This window comes from Poecilia reticulata, chromosome 3 (genome assembly GCF_904066995.2).
Source record: "Poecilia reticulata chromosome 3, P_reticulata-male-v2, whole genome shotgun sequence".
Taxonomy (NCBI): Eukaryota; Metazoa; Chordata; class Actinopteri; order Cyprinodontiformes; family Poeciliidae; genus Poecilia; species Poecilia reticulata.
In genome coordinates this window covers 10056884-10077885 of record NC_088832.1, presented here as the reverse complement: position 1 = coordinate 10077885, position 21002 = coordinate 10056884, and the positions used below count along the sequence as shown (strand labels likewise).

Genomic DNA, 21002 nt, shown 5'->3' with positions numbered 1-21002 from the left:
GACGGGTTTAGTAAGAGAATAATAAGATCCTTTGAGGTGAGACTTTGTCTCACACTCTGGTTAATGCGACTGTTGTTCTGCAACATTTCAACATGTGCAAGATTTAGCAGCTGCATACATTTGCTTGAAAATACGAGTCGATGTATTGTTCTCATGATGGTACGCATCATCAAAAAAATGTCAGTAGCACATTAAAACATACAGTAGGCTTCAGGTCCGGATGAGACCAACTGGGATAATGAGCAACACAGATTAACGAGGAACGGGAACATCCCCCTTTTTCTTTAGTGGGTAAGTACTCTTTAACTTTAATAGACAACAGTCCTCAAAAAACATTTAAAAATGCAAACATCTTTAAAAAAAATAAGAACATTTTCTTTACACAAGTATTTGTTTCTCACATCCTAAAAATACCACAAGAAAGTCAGTGCACAGCAGGTTTTTGGGGATTACCTGAATACTGTCTGGGAGTAACTTTCACCTGTGCTTCAGAAATAATCGGTCAAATCATAAAAACACTGGTCGCTCCTATATTTAGACTTTGAACGTTCGATTCAGTGGTTCCCCCTTATGTGTAAGGTGTAGTAGGACCAGGGCTCTGGGACATAAAACAGTCCGGGGTACTTGTTGCGTAGCTCCGGGTCGTCCCACAGATAGGCCACCCACAGGGACACGAGCAGCACAGTAACGCTGAAGCTATAAAAAAGAAAGGAGCCGTTGCCGTCTAGGGTAAGGCCTTTACGCTGCTGGAAAATCCTCACTGTGAACATGGCGAGGAAAGCAAGGAGGAACAGTCCAGTTATCTGAGCCTCGGTGGCCAAGTACCTTTGGGACGAAAAAGAGAAAAACAGCAGGAGTTATTTCTGTTTCAGGCTATCAAATGGCTACATTTAATAAGTTAAATCTAAGTTGTTTCTCCATAGGCTGTGCAGCAGCTAATAATTACAGGTAAAATTATCAATAAACCAAAACAGATTTGGTGAACATCCACTCAAGAAAGAGGACGTTTAAATTGGATCCACTGTAAGGCTGCGCATTATTAGAAAAACAGTGGATATTTTCTGCTTTCTGTTTATCGCAAATATGTGCTTTAGATTACGTTTACCCAAATTAAACAAAGGTTTAAAAAAAAAATCAACACAACAGGATTTTCATTAAAGATTAATCAAAGATGTGGTTATAGCTTGGATCGTGGTAATGAAGCAACCTATAGCTGCATGGCAATGAGGAATCATTTATAAGGACTTTCTAAGCAAATGGCATCATAGTGGACAAAAATTGGACACTAGACAAAAAAAAAAAAGATTTTACCCTAAAAACTTTTAAAAAATATAAAATGTTTTTTCCTAGCTGAGGAAAACAGTTGTTTTTTTTTTTGTTTTGTTTTTTTTGGGGGGGTGGGGGGGGTTTAACAACCGAGAGGAGCTGATGAGTATCACAGAGTATTAGGACCAAACTTAAAAGAAAAAAATAATTACCAGAATAAAAGTTTAAAATGAAATGAGATTAAGTAAATAATACAACAATAAAGTTGTATGAGAATAAACTCATAATATTACTGTATTCTCATTATGACTATTTTCAAATCATTACAACTTCATTTTGTATTATTTACTTAATCTCATTTTTATTTTCTTATTTTTCATTTGTTAGACCAGTAGCAAAGTGCAAATAGAGAAGGAGAAAGTTAAAATCATCTCTTCCATCACTCATAATGGACAAGTCATCCCCTACTCCAGAAGAACCTTTCTCTGCATAAAAAGGAGAATTACTATGCAAAGCATAATTAATGGTAAAGTCAGTGCAGTTCCAGTAGTCCAGGTCATCTCACTCCTCCCTGGCAAACTTTAGTCTTGCCTGTGTGTTTTCCCATCGACAGCAAAGGTCTCATCCTTGCACACCTCCCACAAAACTTAAACCTCTGCAGTGTTTTTGGACACTCCTTTTAATATCTTGCAATCTACTTTGAGGATGAACTGGCTTCGACAGCAAGACCTGGGCATGTTGGCTGTTTTTAATTAATATACCGTAGTTTGAAAGTTTCCTGATAAAAAGTTGTTGTTCTGATAGTCCTCCAAAACGATAAGAAATAGTTTTACTCACATCAGCAAAGTGCACATTGTTCTATCTAAGCTGCAGAGCCCCACCATCGTTTTGTCAGCTTGTTGGTCTCTACAAACACGCCACTTGTCTATCCTGAAAAGTCACATTCACCGAGTCCAGTTTGGCAGCAGTGTCTCCGAGTGTCATCATTTTGTGGACCCGACGTGAGCCACTGTGACAGGAACTATAAACATGTTCGTCACGGCGACTTTGGCAGATGTATGTTTCTCTGTCGCAACGTCATAACATGCAGTCATGACTCTTGGCAAGAGAAGAAATACGTTAAAGAGAGCGAGGAGCACCAGATGTAAAAGCCGAGGGGCTGTTAGCCCATTTCTGCTTCACACGACTGTCCCGAATTATTCCGAAAACATCAAATGGCTTTACGGTGCGTAAATATTCACATGCATATACTGCATGTGCTTGTTTGCAGCCATAATTCTTTGATACTCTGTGTTGGTGTTTGCACTGTTTTGCTATGCATGTCACTGCAGTAGGAGGCCTTAAAAAAAATGTAGAAACAGTGGACCTATTTCTAATTTTATTAATGCTGCTTGTTATTTGGCTTCTTTTCACAATAGAACAAAAAAAACAAACAGATATTATAACTGGACTCTGTGATGAAGAGAAATAGTGAGATGAGGGTAATGTTGGTGCTTTTTATGCAACATTTTAAATCTCCTTATACAACCTTTTGCCCCGTTGTGATGAAATCTGCTATAATTGTCTTCTTTTTGCTTCAAGATGATTTTCATCAGCATCAAGCACACACAAGGCATCATTTCCAACATCAACAACAGCATTTCCCTTTGTGAGTGTGCGTCTTCCTGGGGAAGTATGCTCTTTCAAGTATGTCTGAAGTGTGTTTAAGTGTGGCCTTTCTTGCAGGTTCTTTAATGAGACGGTCTAAGATAAACTTCATTTAATTAAAAGTCTAACCGAGGTACCAGCTCATTCCATTAAAATATTATAGAAAAAGTCATGTATTGAAATATTTTGATTTAACACACATATTATTTATATATATATATATACCTTCCACAGAGTAACACATTTCAAGCGTTTTTCTGTCCTTTTAAAGAGTACGGCTTAAAGATAAATAAAAATGTAAAATTCAGTCTCTCTAAAAATGAAACTATTACATAACCTCAATAGAAAAAAAAATGAATACAGAAATCTTAGGTTAAGGTTATGCTATTGCCCATCAGGAGGAGAGTAAGAAAAAAGTCTTAGCTAAAGATACTGTCCAGACATATTAATTGAAAGTTGTGTGGAAGGAAAAAAAGCGAGAATATGCGCCCAAGCAAAGCCCATTCAGGAGTTTTGGGAAGATTCAAAAGTCACGTACTGCAGCTTTAGGAGCCACTAGACAGAACTATATCTAAGTAATGGGTTGCTAGTGTCATATTTCTTGTGTTATGACACCCCTGGACCAGAAACATTTTATTGTCCAAGGAGAAAAAGAATTGCCTGGTTGCTCAGAGGTCCAGAGTTCACTTGTCAGATCAAAGCAAAATTCATATTTCATTTGGAAATCAAGCCTCCAGAGTCTGCAGGAAGAGATTCTGACAGAGCACAGAATCCAAGTTGCTTGAAGTCCAGTGTGAGGTTTCCAATGTCAGTTTTGCCTTGGGGGGGGGTCATGTGTGCCACAGAGTTTTATCAAGTCTTTTGTCAGCAGTGCCATTTTTCAGAAAACTTTAGAACATTTCAAGCTTCCTACTGCTGAGTCGTCTCACAGAGAGGCTGATTTTATTTTTAAGCCAGACTTGATACCTGCCGACTCGGGCTTAAGCTTTAGTACCTGCTTTAATGACAATGTGACTGACTAGCCAGCAAACTGGCCTGACCTTAACCTGAGAGAACCTATGGGGAATTGTCGAGGGGAAAATGAAGGACAGGAGACTTAATGTTGATGAGCCGTAGGTTGCAACAAAGAAGCTACCTGGGATTCCTGAACACCTCAGCAGAACCACAGACTGGTCTGCTCCATGCCACAGTCTGCTGATGCAGCACAACATGTAACTATACACCATACAGCACCAGGCCAGACTTTTCAGACATTTCCGGTTTAACTTTTTCATTGGTCCTATGGTTTATCATTAGCTCTAAACCATAATGATCATAATTAACGTAATGAAAAGCTTGAAATATGTCAGTCTGCCTGTGATGAATCAACCCAATATGAGTCTCATTTTAAGTTGAACTGATGACACACATTTAATTTCTCGCGCACTTATAGTTCATGTGGCTAATGAATCAATGTAAAAACAATCTGTTTTTAATTCATGCAATATTGTAGATTAAGTTTCTACATTTAAAATGATTTAAAAAAGACTGACCAATAGTAGAGAGAGCTGGGTCCCAGTAACAGCCAACCAGAGAGAGGCATTTTCTCCTGATGGTCAGAGTCTGAGAAGCAGGCCCTGAAGTAGATCAGCACAATGATGAAGAATGGAATATACCTGAAAAAAAGAAGCGGAACAAAATATATTTGTTCATCTTTATCTTTTCAGATTCGTTTTAGAAAGGGGTGATCTGGTTGGTAGTATTAATGTTATTTTATTCACATAAATTCACCAAATGAACCCATCAAACCACTACACTAATCTGTCAAGGCTACAACACAATTAGTGCAAAAAGAAAACACATTTACCAAAACTAGACTGACTGAAGATGAATATCTCCCTTCGTTAAATTAAATTATTTTATTACATTTTTTATCAGCATTGAGCAAAACTTTTAAATGCTTTACCCCAAAGAAACATCTACACGAGTAATGTCTAAACTCAATCAGCAGCAACATTCCTGAGCTGTAAATTAAACGGCAGGGAGAAGCGGAGCTACACGACTTTAATTGCTGAAAATAAACCCAGCAAGCTTAAAAACAAATGACTGCATCAGCAGAACCTGCCCAATCTTCATAAACTGATATCACATTAAAAATAAACAGAAATACACTAGTTTTTTGTCTTGAATGAAAGTTTCTAAATTACTACTTTTGCAACTCTGGGAATTAAATCATGCCAACTACTCTTAATAATATAAGCACAGGTGGAACATATATTCACACTGATCACTGCTCTCTGAAACATCAAGGTCGGACATCTGTCCTGCTGAGAGGAAATTATGCAGCTCTTACAACAGCTACAAACCTGCCAAACCGACTCCCATCTATTCAAACATAATAAAAATGATATTATATTCACACACCTTGGTTCACTTATTGGAAGGCAGCCAAAGGCTTTTTTTCATATATGTTTTCCAATAACTTCTCTTAGGCTCATAGTTGATATATTCAGTCCTAATAGATCCTCGCGTGAATAACATGTAAAGGCCAAGGAGAAGGACTTCTAAAAAATTTAAGATGATAGTTCTCAGAGTTTTTCTTCCTTTTTGTTCCCATCTTTGAAAAGTGTGACCCAATGTCAGGTAATTACTGAACTACTAAAGGTCAGCTTGAGGAGATATTCACAGTGTCATTAGAGTCTTGCTAATTCATTCATTATATAAAAAAGTGAATTTACATGCCACTCGGCGTTTTCGGCAATGACAGCCTGGTTTGTAATTAGCAAAGTGGGTGAAGGCTGAGTCAGTCTGCATTTAGATACCACGTTGGAAATGAAATAAAAGGATTATTATCCACAAGGGCAAAAGGCTTGCTTTTTAACATTCATTTTACATTTTTTTATGTGTCCTGCCTCTGCGTTCCAGGTGTACCATGTGAAAGAAGCTGGTGGCCTGCATGTGCCGAGGCGGTTTTGCTCTGAAAAGCGAACCTGGGGATGGAATCTTAATTGTGTGATGGATCCCCGAGGCTAAACAGATATGGGGAAGGGAAGAAGAGCACAGGCCAGTCCCCTGACCCCCTGTCCTGAGGCCAGAATCCCATCACCCCCGTAGCTAGGTAACCACACAAGCCCACAGCAGCAGTGGGAACATAAGGTCCTGCGATGTTTTGAATAATGTGCAGCATAGTGGGTGTAACATCCCGATCAATGGGCTGGAATTTAGTACTTTACTACGTCCTATGACCTTATTGAGTTACTTTTACTTCTCCTTTTATTCATGTTTTTGGTTATTTCATATTAAATCCTTTCAAAATCTGAGCTGATAAGGAAACTGTACCCCCATGCTTCAACAAGGGGGTTGAGTTAAGCTTTTACAGCAGCGGTCCTTGTAAGTAAAAAGTAGGTAAACCTTTATGTATATAGCGCTTTTCACAGATAACATGACACAACACGTAGGAAAAGCACATCAAACATAAATCACATCTTATTTCACTGGATAGCAAGGCTCAGATGTAAGTTTGGATCACTGTTAAGTTGTAAGTTTCAGATTCTGCTTCAACTATAAAAAGAAATTCAACTTATTTTAAGGTTTTTTTTCCACTTATTTGACAAAAACTGTGTTGGTCACTCCTAACATCAGTGGACTTTGTAGACTGGCACTTTTTTTTTTTTTACTGAATTTCACACACACAGAGAACTGGACACACCAGCAGAGATTATGACTGAATTTTGATGAGGCATAAAAAATGCCTTTGATAATAAATTCCTCCCTTTAATTTCTCCTCAGAACTAGGGCAAATGTAAATGCCACTGCCTACTTTGAGCTCGGCCAAGAGCCTTTGGAAATAACCTAATATATAAGTAATGGTGGCAAATCACAATAGCTTCTGCGATATGGTTGATCATTAGCTAAAAGACAGCAACATTTTTTAAAACATTCTCAGAATTTGAACTCTTGCTTGTTTATAAACCAAATTTATGATCTTGAATAAATTTGGTTTATTTTAGATCAGTAATGGGTCAAATAAATCATGATTTGCTGCTTTCAAACTCATCCTGCGCCATTTCATTGCGTCTATAAATCATGTATGTAATCATCCCAAACACGTACCACATTAAGTGTCCCAGGTGCTCGTCGTAAAAATACAGCAGCTCAAATGAATCGATCTGTAAAGAAAGGACAAAAACATTGGATCAGAGACAGGAACCAATTCCAAAAACCCACGAGTACTTTCAGCCAACTGTGTGCTTCAGCTTTATGCAACACTGCCCCCTACTGATGCCGAATGCTTTATTTCAGAAACACATTAGAGACGGTACACAAAATGGGAGCAGAAACATGTGAACACAAACAAAAGTGTGGAGAAAGATAACAGATGCACACACTTTCAGACACAGCACAGGGGATTAATTAGGAGGACATCACGACTCGCAGTTGGCCCTTCATGTTGTGATTTTTCACAAACTAAACCCGTGGGTACGGTGGACTGCATGAAACTAATGTTTAATCGTTTTAATTTAAATAGAGGTGATCCAAGTATATCTGGAAACTTTTACAGCTCTTAATGGAGAACAAACAAACATATTATTTGCCTTTAGGCAAATAATATGTGTATAAAATACACATATTGCTGCAGGTTTTTTTTTAGAATTTGCCTCTGATTTGGTTTTCTTAATCATCCAGCTTTTTAGTGACACTTAGATGTTTAAGATCATCAAAGAAATTCAACCTAAGTAAATAAAAATATTCAGCAATCTGATATTTACTTGTAAAAGAGGGGAAAAAAAGAGGAAGGGGTCACGATTTCATGTAGAGTCAAGCTGGTTTCTGTTGTTCGCAACCAGCTGTGTACAAAAATATCCTCTTACTATTTATCCCCCCTAACCTTTGGGTGGCCGAACAGCCATTTTATCTATAGTTCCTGCTGACATAACTAGCAGTAATTCCTAAAAGCATGCAATTATAAATGTTCCAGTGCTTTGACGCACTCTTGCTATTCAGTAATGATGTGCTGCTGTACACTCAGTGACAGCATATTTGGTGAAAATGAGGGCATTAATGATTTACAAGCAGATTGCTAAGTGACTAGTGAAACAAACAAAAACCATTAAAAGTTGTAAAAGTTTCCACATATACCTGGATTTCCTCCATTTAACTTAAGATTTTAAGACTACTAAACATTTAGTTTCATGCAGTCTGCCGTACCAACACTAAGTGAAGCACCGGTCCTGCCGTACCAACACTAAGTGAAGCACCGGTCAGGTTTGTCTGACCAGAGTCGATATTATTGCCACAGAGTCTCGACAGAAACTGAAGCTTTTTTTATTTATCAAAAAGTTTATTCATGGAAGTTTCTTCAGTTTTTCCGTAATTTCACGATTTTGGAAATTCACGCAAAATTAACGTACCCCTGCATTTTTTATGCTAATTAATTGTGTGTTTATTATTTTCAGCAAAAACTGTTAGATAAACATTAGGTTGAAGTGACTGGTAACTCCCATCTTCTACTATGATGCCTCCGCCTCACCTGATGTCAAGTACATGATTCATATGGCGCATTGCAGTCGCATTGCAAAAGTAGCACCAAGAAAAATCTGAATCTGACCACATAAAAATCACAAAGACAATCATAAAATCCAGGAGTGACTGTAATGAGTCAGAAGAAAATAGTTTGAGGTTTTATTTTTATTTTGCCAGCAGAACACTGATGACTGAAATCATTTTTATCTGATTTAAAAATGATCCAAATCATTTTTGTCTCCGTGTTTTACCTGCTCTGAAGCTCTTTCATTTCATTTCAACCTAGATTTTCTCCACCAAGTTAAAAATTTTCTTTCTCCTGAGCCGTTATAAACCCAAGGAGACATGGTTCAACAAAATTATGGCTCCTGGCGCTGCCTTGTGTTATTTCCAAGAATCTATCGCCAATGAGATTGAAAAACCTACCAAGTAGGAGGCGTTATTATCAATCAAGCAGCTTGTTAGTGAGCCCATGGGAGTGCGCGCTTCAGTGCCAACTTTCATTTCTGATTGTTGTCAGAGCAACAGCGATGTTCTGAAGCCCAACGTTCAGAAAACAGACCCAAACGGGAGTCCTGAATTAACTCACAGGTCACAGACTCTGATCGAGAGGAGTAATTGCACATCAAACTCATCATCTCCTGCCGTCAGACGGCTGTGGCGGGCTGAGGGGAAACAAGCTCTTCCCTTCTGCGGCACAAACCTGCGTGAATCATAATTGATCTCCAGATGCGCAGCGTGTTGGAGGACTGAGACGAACAAGCTTGTTTTATAATAAAGTCGCAGAAGGGGCGCAAGCAATCTTTGGGAAAACAATAACGTTAAGCCGGGAGGAAAACCAGAGTCACTTTCCAGTTTTATACGAGGCGCAGTCACCAGCGCGAATGCCCACACCTGATGGGTAAAAACTCATAAATCATCGCAATAAATTTCAATGCCGGTGTGAATGTGACGGAGCTCGCGGGCGCCTTACCAGTGAAGCCGGTTTGAGGTCTTTGATGATTGGGTTTTCTCTGACTGACAGGTGCAGCTGGTAGCCGCTCAGGATGAGCCGGTGGTTGATGGAGTCTCCCACCAGGTGGATGCTGGCCCCCATGACAAACGTGATGATGCAGAGGTGGACGGCTGTGTGGGGAACGGGCCTGGGAGCGCGCTCCATCAGCTGCAGGGAGCAGAACCACCCACGTCTCTATTTAATACCGGCTGTGTCATAAATAAAAAAAATAAAAAAAATTTTTTTTAAAGTTCTTTTGGAGGTCCGATGTGGACGGTAGTGCTTCTGTGGGTTCCTTTCAGACAACTTTATGGTAATGTGATGCTTTTTCCCCTTGACTTTTCTACTGAAGGCAGCCAGTACTCCTTTTTTTCCTGCTAAGCTCCACTGGCTTTTGTTCTTACTATCAGCCATCTGGTTCTTCCTTTGTTTCAAGCAAGCATCTGCCGTAAATGTAATGAATAATACATAGCGAGGAGGTTGCTTTTATTTTAATAACGCCGTCTCTCAAGGAAACCTCCAGCCCAACAGTAAAAGCAAGTCAAATGCGAGCTTGGTTGCAGGTACTCTTCATTGTTTTCTATTCTATTCTCTTTGTTCTCCTGTTCTTTGTTTATGATACTGAGTAATTAAAACTCCATCTGCCTTCATAAGTCACTTTTTTCTTTTTTAACTCTGTTCCAAGTGTCAGGGCGTGCAGAATAACCGCAATGCAAAAACAATCTCCTAATTAGCAGCAGTGATTTTTCTTCTGAAACACAGAGAAAAGCAAACATGGGGAGGATGTTTACAGCTCTTTGAGGCAGATAATCAAGTCCAGTCACCCAGAGGGCTCTCATCTTTGATATTTTTATAATATTAACAAAAAAAATTATGTTGTTGTATTCCATATAAAAGAACAGAAGACAGTCACTATGTGTAAAGTCAGGTTAGGATGAAAAAGACTTTATAGATTTATCCATTTTGGTTTCATTTAATCTCTCTACAGTAAGTAAGGGCCATATGGATATTTGATGTTTAGTTTATTGCATTTTAGGTTAAATTTAAGTCAGTTACTCTATTATGCAGTACTGGATATGGCGTAGCGCCTCTTCCAATAGAGGGCGATGTACCTGGCAACAACAAACAGAACCAGGCTAAGCAACAGCCTTGACGCTTTAATAACATTGTTGATGGCAATTAAATTCTCTAATATACTTCCAGCTTCAATTCTCAAATTGTCATTAACTCATCTAAAAAATAGTCTAAGTTTTCACCAATTATTACTTTTAGTCATTTCCTAAACAACTGATAAACGTAAAACATACTGATCTGAAGTCTCTGCCATCAGGTGCATCAACAAAACTAAACTGCATGTTAAGAGTTCAGGACATCTCCACACTTCATTTTAGAGGGAAAACATACTTCACTTTAGTGTTTATCTCCATGTTAAAATGTACTTATTTTAATCTCAGTATCTCACAAAAATATCCATGCAGACAGTTATTTACTAAACTCACATATTTGATGAAAAAAAAAAAGAAGAAGAAGGCAAAGCAAACATAAAGTTAGGGCTGGAAACTATCTCATCTCAGCAGAGCTGGCAATGCAGTCCTCTGCTGCGCCTGCAGAGCAAAGATAAACCAGAGAAGCAGCAAATCCAGACAGAAAAAGTGCACACATTTCTGGTCTCACCTTAAGTGAGTCTCAAAACAGGTCGCATACCACCAGCAGAGATAAACTGAACATGTTTCTCTTTTTTTTTCTTTTTTTTTATTGCTATTGATTGTAGCCCTGTATTTCTACATAACTTACTAATAAAAACATTCAGTTGTTGTTCTCGTCGAGGCATTACGTTGATTTAGAGGTTATTGTTTGTTTTTCAGGGATGATGGAGGAATCGGTAGCAGTTGTTGCTTTGCAGCAGGAAGGTTAAATCACAGCCTAGGGTCCTTTTGCATGGATTTTACATGTTTTCCCAGTGCATGTGTGGGTTCTCTCTGGAACCCACACAGTGTTCCATAGAGAACCCTGTGTGGGAATATATAGGACTGTATACTCCCACAGTCCTATAAACTTATGAATCTTTTTTTTTTTTTTGGTCTTTCTAGATTGCCCATAGAGGCAAGTGTGTGCAAAGTTGTCCTGTGCGTGTTTGTATTGCCCTATGATCAACTCGCAACCTGTCTAGGGTGCACTCTACCTCTTACCTAATGAGCAACACTGCATGGACAAGCTGTCCATGTTAGTGTCCAACTAAAACTAACATCCATCCATCCAGCTGATGGATGGATGGATGGCAACAGAAGTGCCATTCATTGGCAACAGAAGTGAGCCAATGGCTAAAATTAACATTATCCAGTCAACTGGCAATACATTTACACTTAACCTTTGATGGACATAAAAAAAAGCTAGCTAGCTAGTTAGCAACGGTATATTAGCAGCTAGTTAGCAGTAGCCCCAACCACCTGGAGTCTCAGAATGCAATGAAGATGTCTGCAAGCGACTCAAAGTTTCAGTAAAATCGCACAAGAAAAAAGAAAACTACATGAAATGTGTAGTATCTAATATAATTTTAGATATATAAATTTAAAGGCTTTTTAAGGGTGGGCAGATACCCTGTGTAATAAAAATTATTGATTAAAAAAAGAAGTATTTTGGAAATTTTTTTGTAAGTTGCAAGCATGCAAAGATCAGTCTTTGCTTAAGATAATTGTCATGCATTGATAAAACAAAAAAACAACAAATTATCACAGTTAAGCTTTAATTTGTAAAGCTGCAGAACATAGACAGAGATTATTCCGAATCCACTCTGGAGACAGATTAAAATGTATTTGTGAATGTTAAATCAAACCTGCAAAAGCTGATTTATTATAATCAAAGAGCCATATGGCTAAGACGTACCTTGAGCAGCAGGAACGGTGCAACGACATTGTAGATCATGTGGAAATAATCTCCAACACTTGGCTTGTTGAGAGGAAACCACTCCAGAGGAAGGACAATCTGGCGTACAAAACATGTGGAAACAATTAGCTTTTTATTCATCCCTAAACTTTGGATGCATCTGTCCAACCATGTCAATTACAAAGTAGGAGTTAAAGCATCTACATACCATTGCGATGGGTCTTCCAAAGTCAAGAACCCAGTTCTGTAGAGTCAGACAGAGCCAAAGGTCAAAGTGAAAAGGTCGCCTTTCCTTCTTTGGGGCATTTTCTTTGCAAACACCAGCAGTACTGTGAAAACACATTTGCAATAACAGTAAGTCATTCTAATAATAACCCCGGAAATTTCACATTCCGATGACATTCTGGATTACATTATACTGCTGCATGTACTACTGCAATAATTCAGATTAAGGGGCTGCCCTGATGGGTTTTTACTGCTCTCTGGTTTTATGTAGGGTCTTCAAGCAGTAGCATGAAGACTGGAGGAGCATAACTTCATAAACACAAAAAATGTACAACAAACATACGCGTTTAATCATAAAGTTTTAATTAATGACCTCATATCAATCACTCCATCAGTTCTGTTCCTGCAGGCTTTAAGTACAACAGTGCTACTTCAGCTGTGGATTTGCTGACTGATGCAATTTGCCATGTTTATTGTGAACAGCTGTGCAATTTCCTGAGGAGCCGTGGGAGAAAAAAAAGCCTTAGGTTTCTGTCCATCCAAATGCAGAGCCGTGCCAAAATGGGTGAGTACAGACAAATGCACTACTGGCCAATCAATCCTGTCTGCCAAGGACTAAAGCAATGGAAAAGAATCATAGCCTGCTTGTCAACACCAACAAAACTGAACGAGATTACCGATACAGTGCCATGAAATACTATTTCTTCTATTTCTGTCACACTATTTAAATAAAATTTGTCACATTAATTAAAAAACCTCCTTTAAATAATGATTTTATTATTAAAAAGGGAAAAATGACACATAATCCTTCCAGTCCCATGAAAAAAGTAACTGCCTCAAGGCCTGTGGTAATGAGCAATAAATTAGTTTATTAAAATAATTTACCATTTTCATGATTTAATGCTTTTCTCTTTTCTCTATTAAAAACTGGGAGACAAAAGTCTTCTGTCTTGGTCTCAACAACATCATTTTTGACTTCATAATTCATTTTATTTTTATTTTTTTTTGTTTATTTATTTTGGATACTTAAAATGTCTTCCAGTTCCAGTGTTAAATGTTCATTAGAATTTAAAGTTTATTGATCTTTGAGAATGTGTTCTCGTGTTACTATTCCATCATAATTATACTACTTGAAAAGGGTCTAGAAAAAAAATCATTTATTACAACAACTTCTGGGACAACTTATCATCCAGGAAATTTGTTATTGTGACAGGCCTAATTGCCTCCCTTGTTACATCTCAAATTTACTCTGATTGAACTCCTTTTTTATTTTTGGAAATACGAATGAAATGTCACCTAATTACCAACATGACTTTTCAAAACACAATATATGAGTAGAATTTGTCTGAACATGAACTAAGATGAAACATCTCAACAAGCAGCAAATAGACCCCCAATCTAAAACAAAAAGATCCAGAACAGAAAAGAAACAAACGTATCAACACCTAGAACAGCTTTATGTTCAGACTCAAATCTGATGCTATCACACAACCATAAGCAGGTTATCCATATTGGAAAAGCCTCCAAGATGTCTGATTTTAATCAATTCTGCAAAGAAAAATGGGCCAAAATGCCCTCATGGTGCTATAAAAACATCCAGCTATCCAAAAACATTTTACTGTTGCTGCCAAAGATTAAAAATACTTTTCACATATAGATAGCTTGATCTGGTTAACGCTTTAAAAATAAATAAAAAAGTCAGACATTTAAAAACTGCACCATATATTCACTTAGGCAGCAGCAACGCCGCTTTCTGATCCGCCATAGAAACGCAGATGGCAATAATGAAATTCTGGTGATGGCGCACTTTGCTCACAGAATCCTGTCAGATCACTGAGATCTAAAATACATCTCGATTTAAAGTGTGTGTGTGTGTGTGTGTGTGTGTGTGTGTGTGCGTGCGTGCGTGTGTGCGTGCGTGTGTGTGATGTCTGCACCCTTGATCATTTTGAATTACGCCTAAAAAATCAAATCTGAATCTGTCCTCAATAAGTTCACACCTGTACTCTGTGTTATGATGGGAAATGTGGACAGACTCTGAAGATGTTGAGCTTCTCTGTGAGTAAACGCTCCGTCTGTGCACTTGACAACTCAGATATTTCATCTGTGTGTTGTTGGTTATGTCTGACAGCGTGAAAGAGGGCTGCTGACTGATCACTGGTTTAACCCAACAGCTGCTTCAGTGTTCATAGTCTGTGCAATGGGATATTGAAGAGAATCTGCTAAATTTATTTCCAGCAGGTGGTGATCACTTGACCCGTCAGCAAGATTCCAGTTTGGTTCCCTCTGAGGAATATATAGAAAATTGTTGAAAAGGAAAGGATGGGATCCATTTTTTAAAATCAGCTGAATAGAGTTCAGGTGAGTTTGAGCTGAACCTGCTCACATAGAGAACCACTATACATACAAATGTGATTTTACCGTTTTCAAAAATAAAAAATGAACAGTGTGACTAAATAAATTACATTTCCTATTTCCTATTATCTGTTGTTTCTGTACGCAGGGTTGAAACTGTGAGTTTCCACGAAAACAAACCACTTATCTGCATTTATAGAGCTGAAAACAAACATGTTTCTCACATCTTGGATTAATTGTCATTACACTTGTGAGACATGAGCTCAAACACTGCTATATTTTTAGTTCAACAGAACAAAGGGCACTAGATCACAAATAGCATTTCTGTAAATAGGTGCCGATTAATGAGAAACACAAACTTAATGAAACTATGTAACCTCACCACAAAGAAGATTTCAAACTTTATCTTATTGGTGCCTAAACTTGCTGCCATGACAGTCAAAATCAAAGAGTTGAAGGCCACAAAAGTTTCGTCACTCAAGCCGGTTTTGAATAAAGATCACTGGATTCTAAACTTGTGGTCAGGGTGGTTGAACAAAACCCTTCACAGGGCCTGAATTGGCCTCTGGCAGTACTTTGAACACCTCGCTTTAACTGCTTCACTTGTGTAGCGCTGCTTCTGCTTTGAGGAATTTCCCTGACAAGTTTCATGGCTGCTACCAACTCCAGGCTGCATTTAATTACAGCTTATATACTGCATTACTGATAAGAAAATAACTCCACAATGATATTTTTATTTGTCAAAATCACAAATGTTTACAAAAAATAATTACAGTTTAAGTAATTATTTTACTTAAATCTTGCATTGGATTTATTCAATGTGGAAATTATATAAACATTTCAGTCAGCTCTATGCTAGCTAGCATTTTAAAGATGTATGTTTGTATGCAAATGGATTTGGACTACATTTAAATAACATTGATTGAGTTTATCTGAATTTGTACCAAACTGTATTCTGTACATTTAGATATAAGTTAGATCCCTTTTTCTAGAGTTGACATTTGAGTCGATAAGTGGATGTATAAATTGTCTTGTTTTTCATGCTGAAGCTGCAACTGAATGTGGGCATTTTGGGTTTTTTTTTTTAAATCCATGTCGGATTTCAGAAACTCACTTTTTTATACAGTGCTTCAAATGTATTGCTTTGTAGCTTAACAACGGTTCTAGCAGACTGGAGGTCAAAGGTTAAGCTTGGTCGGTTAATAAAACCAAAATAACAGTAAAGCCCCTTGATTCGTGATGCTGTTTGTGAGGTTTTTGAATGAGGGTGACAAAGCATTTGAAGGCAATAAAAAAATCAACTGGATCATTTTAGAAGTATTTGCACATGGACATTCTAGTTTCCGAGGTGTATTTGACTGTACCATGTCATAAAACACGGAGTAAATGAGCAATATTTTTTGTCCCTTTGGTGCAGTTTTTAAATGATTCAGAACCCAGGGTCGCGCGACTGCACAACGCACCGGTGTGGAAAAGTCTTAATGGGGTAACACAACTCAACACAACACCATGGACTTTCAGTTGAACTACGTAATACAGATGTATGTGTCTCAAAAGTCAGGAAATTTCGATAAAGCAAACCACAACACCACATGCGGTCCAAACCTGTGTGGGTCGCTGCCTCGACGCTTTCGTACATTCTCCATTGCCAGTTCCGTCTGTTCTGCCCCTCTTTATGTACTGAATTATAAAACAAACCGATGTCCAAACGGCAAGAGCTTAACGGGACTTAAATTCATTGAAACTCTGATGGCCGAGCTTTCACTTCCTTGTTTTCCTCTTGGCTCCGCCCATTAGCTACGGCAATTCTCCAATCAGAATGTAGAACACGACAGAAGCGGCAAAATAAAATGATGAAAGCAGCGTTAGCCAATGAGCAGGCAAAACAAAAAAGCTTCATGTAAATTGCAAAAATGTATTGAACAAATAATTAATAGATAAAGTAATACCAATAACAGAACTCGTCTGGCTCCCACTTCTAATAGTATGGAGCCCTCCAAAAAAGCTCAGCTTTCAAAAAAAGGGAGGATTTAAGAAAAATATTCCACTAGACATGAAATTCTCAATATTTTTTTTTTTGTTAAAATCTAAATAAAAGCAGAAACATATTATTATAATTACTTCTTTTGTATATATTTTTAATTATCTTTTGAGAGATTTCTCAAGAATTAATAATTTTGGCTTTAACTGTAAATTCTTGTCTCCACTAAGGAAACAAAAATAAAAACTAGTTTTGCAGGAAGAAGATGGTGAACAGAAGCATATTAGAGGAGGATAATTTTTTTATTTATTTATTTATTTTATTTATTTTATTTTATTTGGCAATTGTGTTCTTTTTTTTATTCTCAGCTGGACAAAGAGAGTTGAAGAAACCTGCCGCAAATTTTCCAAGGCCAGGAAGAGAGCTTGAGAGAACTGCATTGAGGAGCGTTGTCTCTATAAACAGTGAGTGTGACCATGTGGCAACTCTATAAGAGAGAATGTAACAACATTCAGTTATTCACTTGCTGGAGGCTGTGTTTTCCTTCAAGGTCTCACATGAACTAAGATATTCTTGGCAGGAGAAAACACACGGCTGCTTTTGAGCAGCTAAACAAGCAGAGAAAGATTGGGGTTTAAAGTGCTTTTCTTTAACATCAATAAATTGTATTATTACAGCATCATTGTCATAAACCCTGAATTTGGACTTGGATTTAACAATCTCAAAATCATTGTTTGTGAAGTAAAATGTTATTTTATATTGTGTGAAGTCATAGTGAAGGCTTTTACCCTTGAACCTTTCAAAAATGTCACAATTTACTTAAAAAAAAACAGCAGTTTTTGAGAGTTTCAAAAGACCGTTTTTTTCTATTTGATGGTTTTTTTTCTTCCTTTGAGTATAATATTTAGCCCTTACCGTTAAGGTAAGGTGTACACAATGTTTGCTTCATTTTAACTGGTAGAAATCTAACGTGGGCTGTTTTGTGATTTTGGTAGCAGATAAACATGTTGTTTTAATAGACCTGCAGTTTATTCTCCAATTAGCAGATAAGATATGTATGTGTGTGGGTGGGTAATGGCAAAAGGTGCCATTTAATTTAAAGTGTTTTTTATCATTATTATTTCAGGGTTGCTGTTATTGAGTGAAATTTGAAAGATTTGAAAAGATTTCTACTTAAAGTTATGTTCATTTTAATTGGACCAAATATTAATAGAATCGATTCCACCGTAGCCTCAACCCTTCACCTAAACTGAAACAAAGGCAAAGATATGTCTTTGTCTAGAGGGAGACATTATTCCGCATTTAAACTTTTTTATAGTTAATAATTGGAAATGCAACATTAATCCCACTAGAAGTTGGAATACCAATTAAGAAGGTTTGGCTGGCGTCTGATATCACATGAAGTAAGCTGCAAATATAAATTACTTATTGGCACTGAGGAGCTATTTGCATTTCAGAGGAATCAACCCTTAGATGGATAATCTGCATCAAAACAATCTAATTTTGTTTGAGGAAAAGCACTAATGGTGTTGGTAAATTATTAATGACTCCCATGAACATTGTATACCATCACCTCTGCATTCATCCGAGTTTATTTACCTTTTTAGGTCTCCTAAAAACACTTTCTTTTAATGTAAGAAATTAACATCCTAAGAAACACTGATGTTGCTACGCTACTAGAATAAAGCTTTTATTGTGATCCGCAAGCCTGTAATTACAGCTTTCAATCAGTCCGGTGAGGCTTTCAGTATCAACTGTTATTCTCAAAGTCACCATGTTGAAGGACTTGTGCTCACACAGAAGTTACCATGGCGCCAAATTAAATCTGGCTCCCATGCAACTTTTTAATAACATTAACATTAACATTTTAAGAAATCCAGCCTCTTTGTATCTTTTGTTTAGCAGTGTTTTATCTTTTAAAGAGCAGACTAAATTAGAACCTGTTTACATCAAGCAGGAAACAGCTACTGATTCTTTTTACGTGAAATGTACAAAAACATGGAACTACTGGCTTCAGAAATGAGCGCGTTGTTCTGCTCTGTTGAGGTCAGTGCTAGTGGAGCTGAGTTCCAAACTAAAGTCAGAAAAAAGTCAATCCTGGTCACAGACTGCTCTCTCTTGGGTGACCAGGCTCTGCCGTATTGTGGCACATGAAGCAGTAGTGTCCAGATTTGCATAATAAAAAAATCTTGAGGGAAAAAGAAAAACATCTCATACCTGACACTTATTCTCTTTATAATTTTGCAGGTATTTCAAATGTCGTAAATCTCTCCATACAGACTCTACGTCTCAAAAATAAATTGCCATCTGCTCAATTTCAAAACCAAAAATCCAGTCCTTGTGTTATGGCCTCTCTTTGAAATCTAAAATGATTCAATCCATCCACTCCTGGCAACTGGTAGTCGGAGCGTCATAGGAGTGCTGTGGTTCTGAAACATTGGCATTGGGTTAATCCAAGTTTAATGGATGGATATAAATTATTATGAATAAATAATATAGTTCAGCTGAAAAATTAAATTTACTTTCCAACGCCAGAATGTATTTAGCCTGTGAAATATTGATGTCACCGAGCTGCAGAGAGGCAATTCATGTTCAGTATATTTTAATACTTCTTACATGTCTACCTTACAGCATGAGAACATATCTAAAGATAAGTTATTGAGCTTTCAGGCCTATGTGTATATTTAATTATGAAGGCTTTGTCATGGGTGAGAACAGTCACTTTGGAATTTAATATGCAGTGCAATTATTTAGCCTTGTCACAAGTTGATGAAAAATAATGTTTGACTTAAGGGTCACATTCAGCTATGCCATATGCATCACTTATTTCTGCTCATTATAAAGTTTGCCTGGTGGGGTGAAACTGTTTGCAACTTATGGGAAGTAAACAATTATTTTTGATGCTTAAAGACCTTCAGGTCAATTCCTTTCAGAGGGTAAGTTTCACTGAACGCCTGCAATACATAATCCATGAGTCAGCTGCTAAATGTCTTCATGTAGGACTGAGCTATGTTGAGATATGTATGTTGCAAAGTTGGGCATGAAAAAATGCACATTATGACCAAACAAATGTGGACGTCTGCAACCACTTTTGATTAAAAATTCAATAGGAAAAAACAGTAACATGCACACTTATTGGCCATTTTATTAAGGTTGGCCAGTTCAACTGCAAATCGCTGACTCATTGGTCAGGTTGGTTTGATTGTTTCAGAAACTAATGATTTACTGGGATTTGCTGGTAATGGCAACAAAACTAAGGAAATGTTCAGTGAAACGCAGCTGTGTGGATAAAAATGTTTTGAAGATGTCGGCAAAATCATGCCAGACTTATTTCTTGAACGTCACACTGACTTCTCTGTACCCTGACTGCCTCCACACAGTCAAATGAACTCCATTTAATAGAGCACCTCCCGGATGCAAATCATGGATGTGCAACAACTGCATGATGCGGTAACCGTACACATGGACTGCAATATATGAGAAAGGGTTTTCTGAACCTTGCTGAATGTTTTCCCATGTCTGAAATAATGGTGAAGTCAAATGAGAGTCCAACCTAGTACTAGGAAAGTGTACCTAACAAAGTGTCTGGTGAGTATTAAGTCTAGCGTAACTTGAATTACAAAACGATGATGAAGTAAGGTGAAGGAAGCATTTTCCTGCCAACATTAAGACATGTGTTGTTTATACGGCGTGGAGTGGGGCTGATACCTATCTACAGCAGGCATTGGGCAAGACAGGCTCAACATGGACAGGTCATCAGTCAATGTCACTCAAGGACAATTTAGAAAGACCAGTTAACCTAATAGTCATCATTTTTTGTGGACTGTGGGAAGAAGTTGAAGTAACCCAGTTAACGCATGGACTTGAAAACATGTAAACACCAAACAGGAAGACACCAAGCCAGGATTTGAAAACCGAGCCTTGTTCCTGAAAGGCAACAGTGCCACCAACTATGTCAACGTGCAGTATGCAAATAATATTATGTTTTATGTAATGCTGTGTATGTTTTTTTATTGTTGTTTGTTTTGCAATGTGTTTTTTCTTCTATTTTTTTAATCACCAAATTAGATATTTTTTGCAGGTAATGCTGAATATGCTTGACCAACGTGATACATATATATGCACATAACAATCTGAATATTTGCACTT

At 37.6% G+C, this 21002-nt stretch overlaps 1 protein-coding gene across 1 annotated transcript; it reads right to left on the bottom strand.

Moving 5' to 3' along the window:
* Positions 1–252: 252 nt before the first annotated feature.
* Positions 253–16675, bottom strand: cln6a (CLN6 transmembrane ER protein a). The gene is made up of 7 exons (XM_081605042.1): positions 16478–16675; positions 12501–12621; positions 12293–12391; positions 9389–9577; positions 7006–7061; positions 4446–4568; positions 253–825 (listed from the first exon to the last, which is right to left on the bottom strand). Exons 1-7 carry the CDS (start codon positions 16516–16518, stop codon positions 555–557), a joined length of 900 nt encoding a protein of 299 aa, XP_081461168.1. The 5' UTR covers positions 16519–16675; the 3' UTR covers positions 253–554.
* Positions 16676–21002: the final 4327 nt, after the last annotated feature.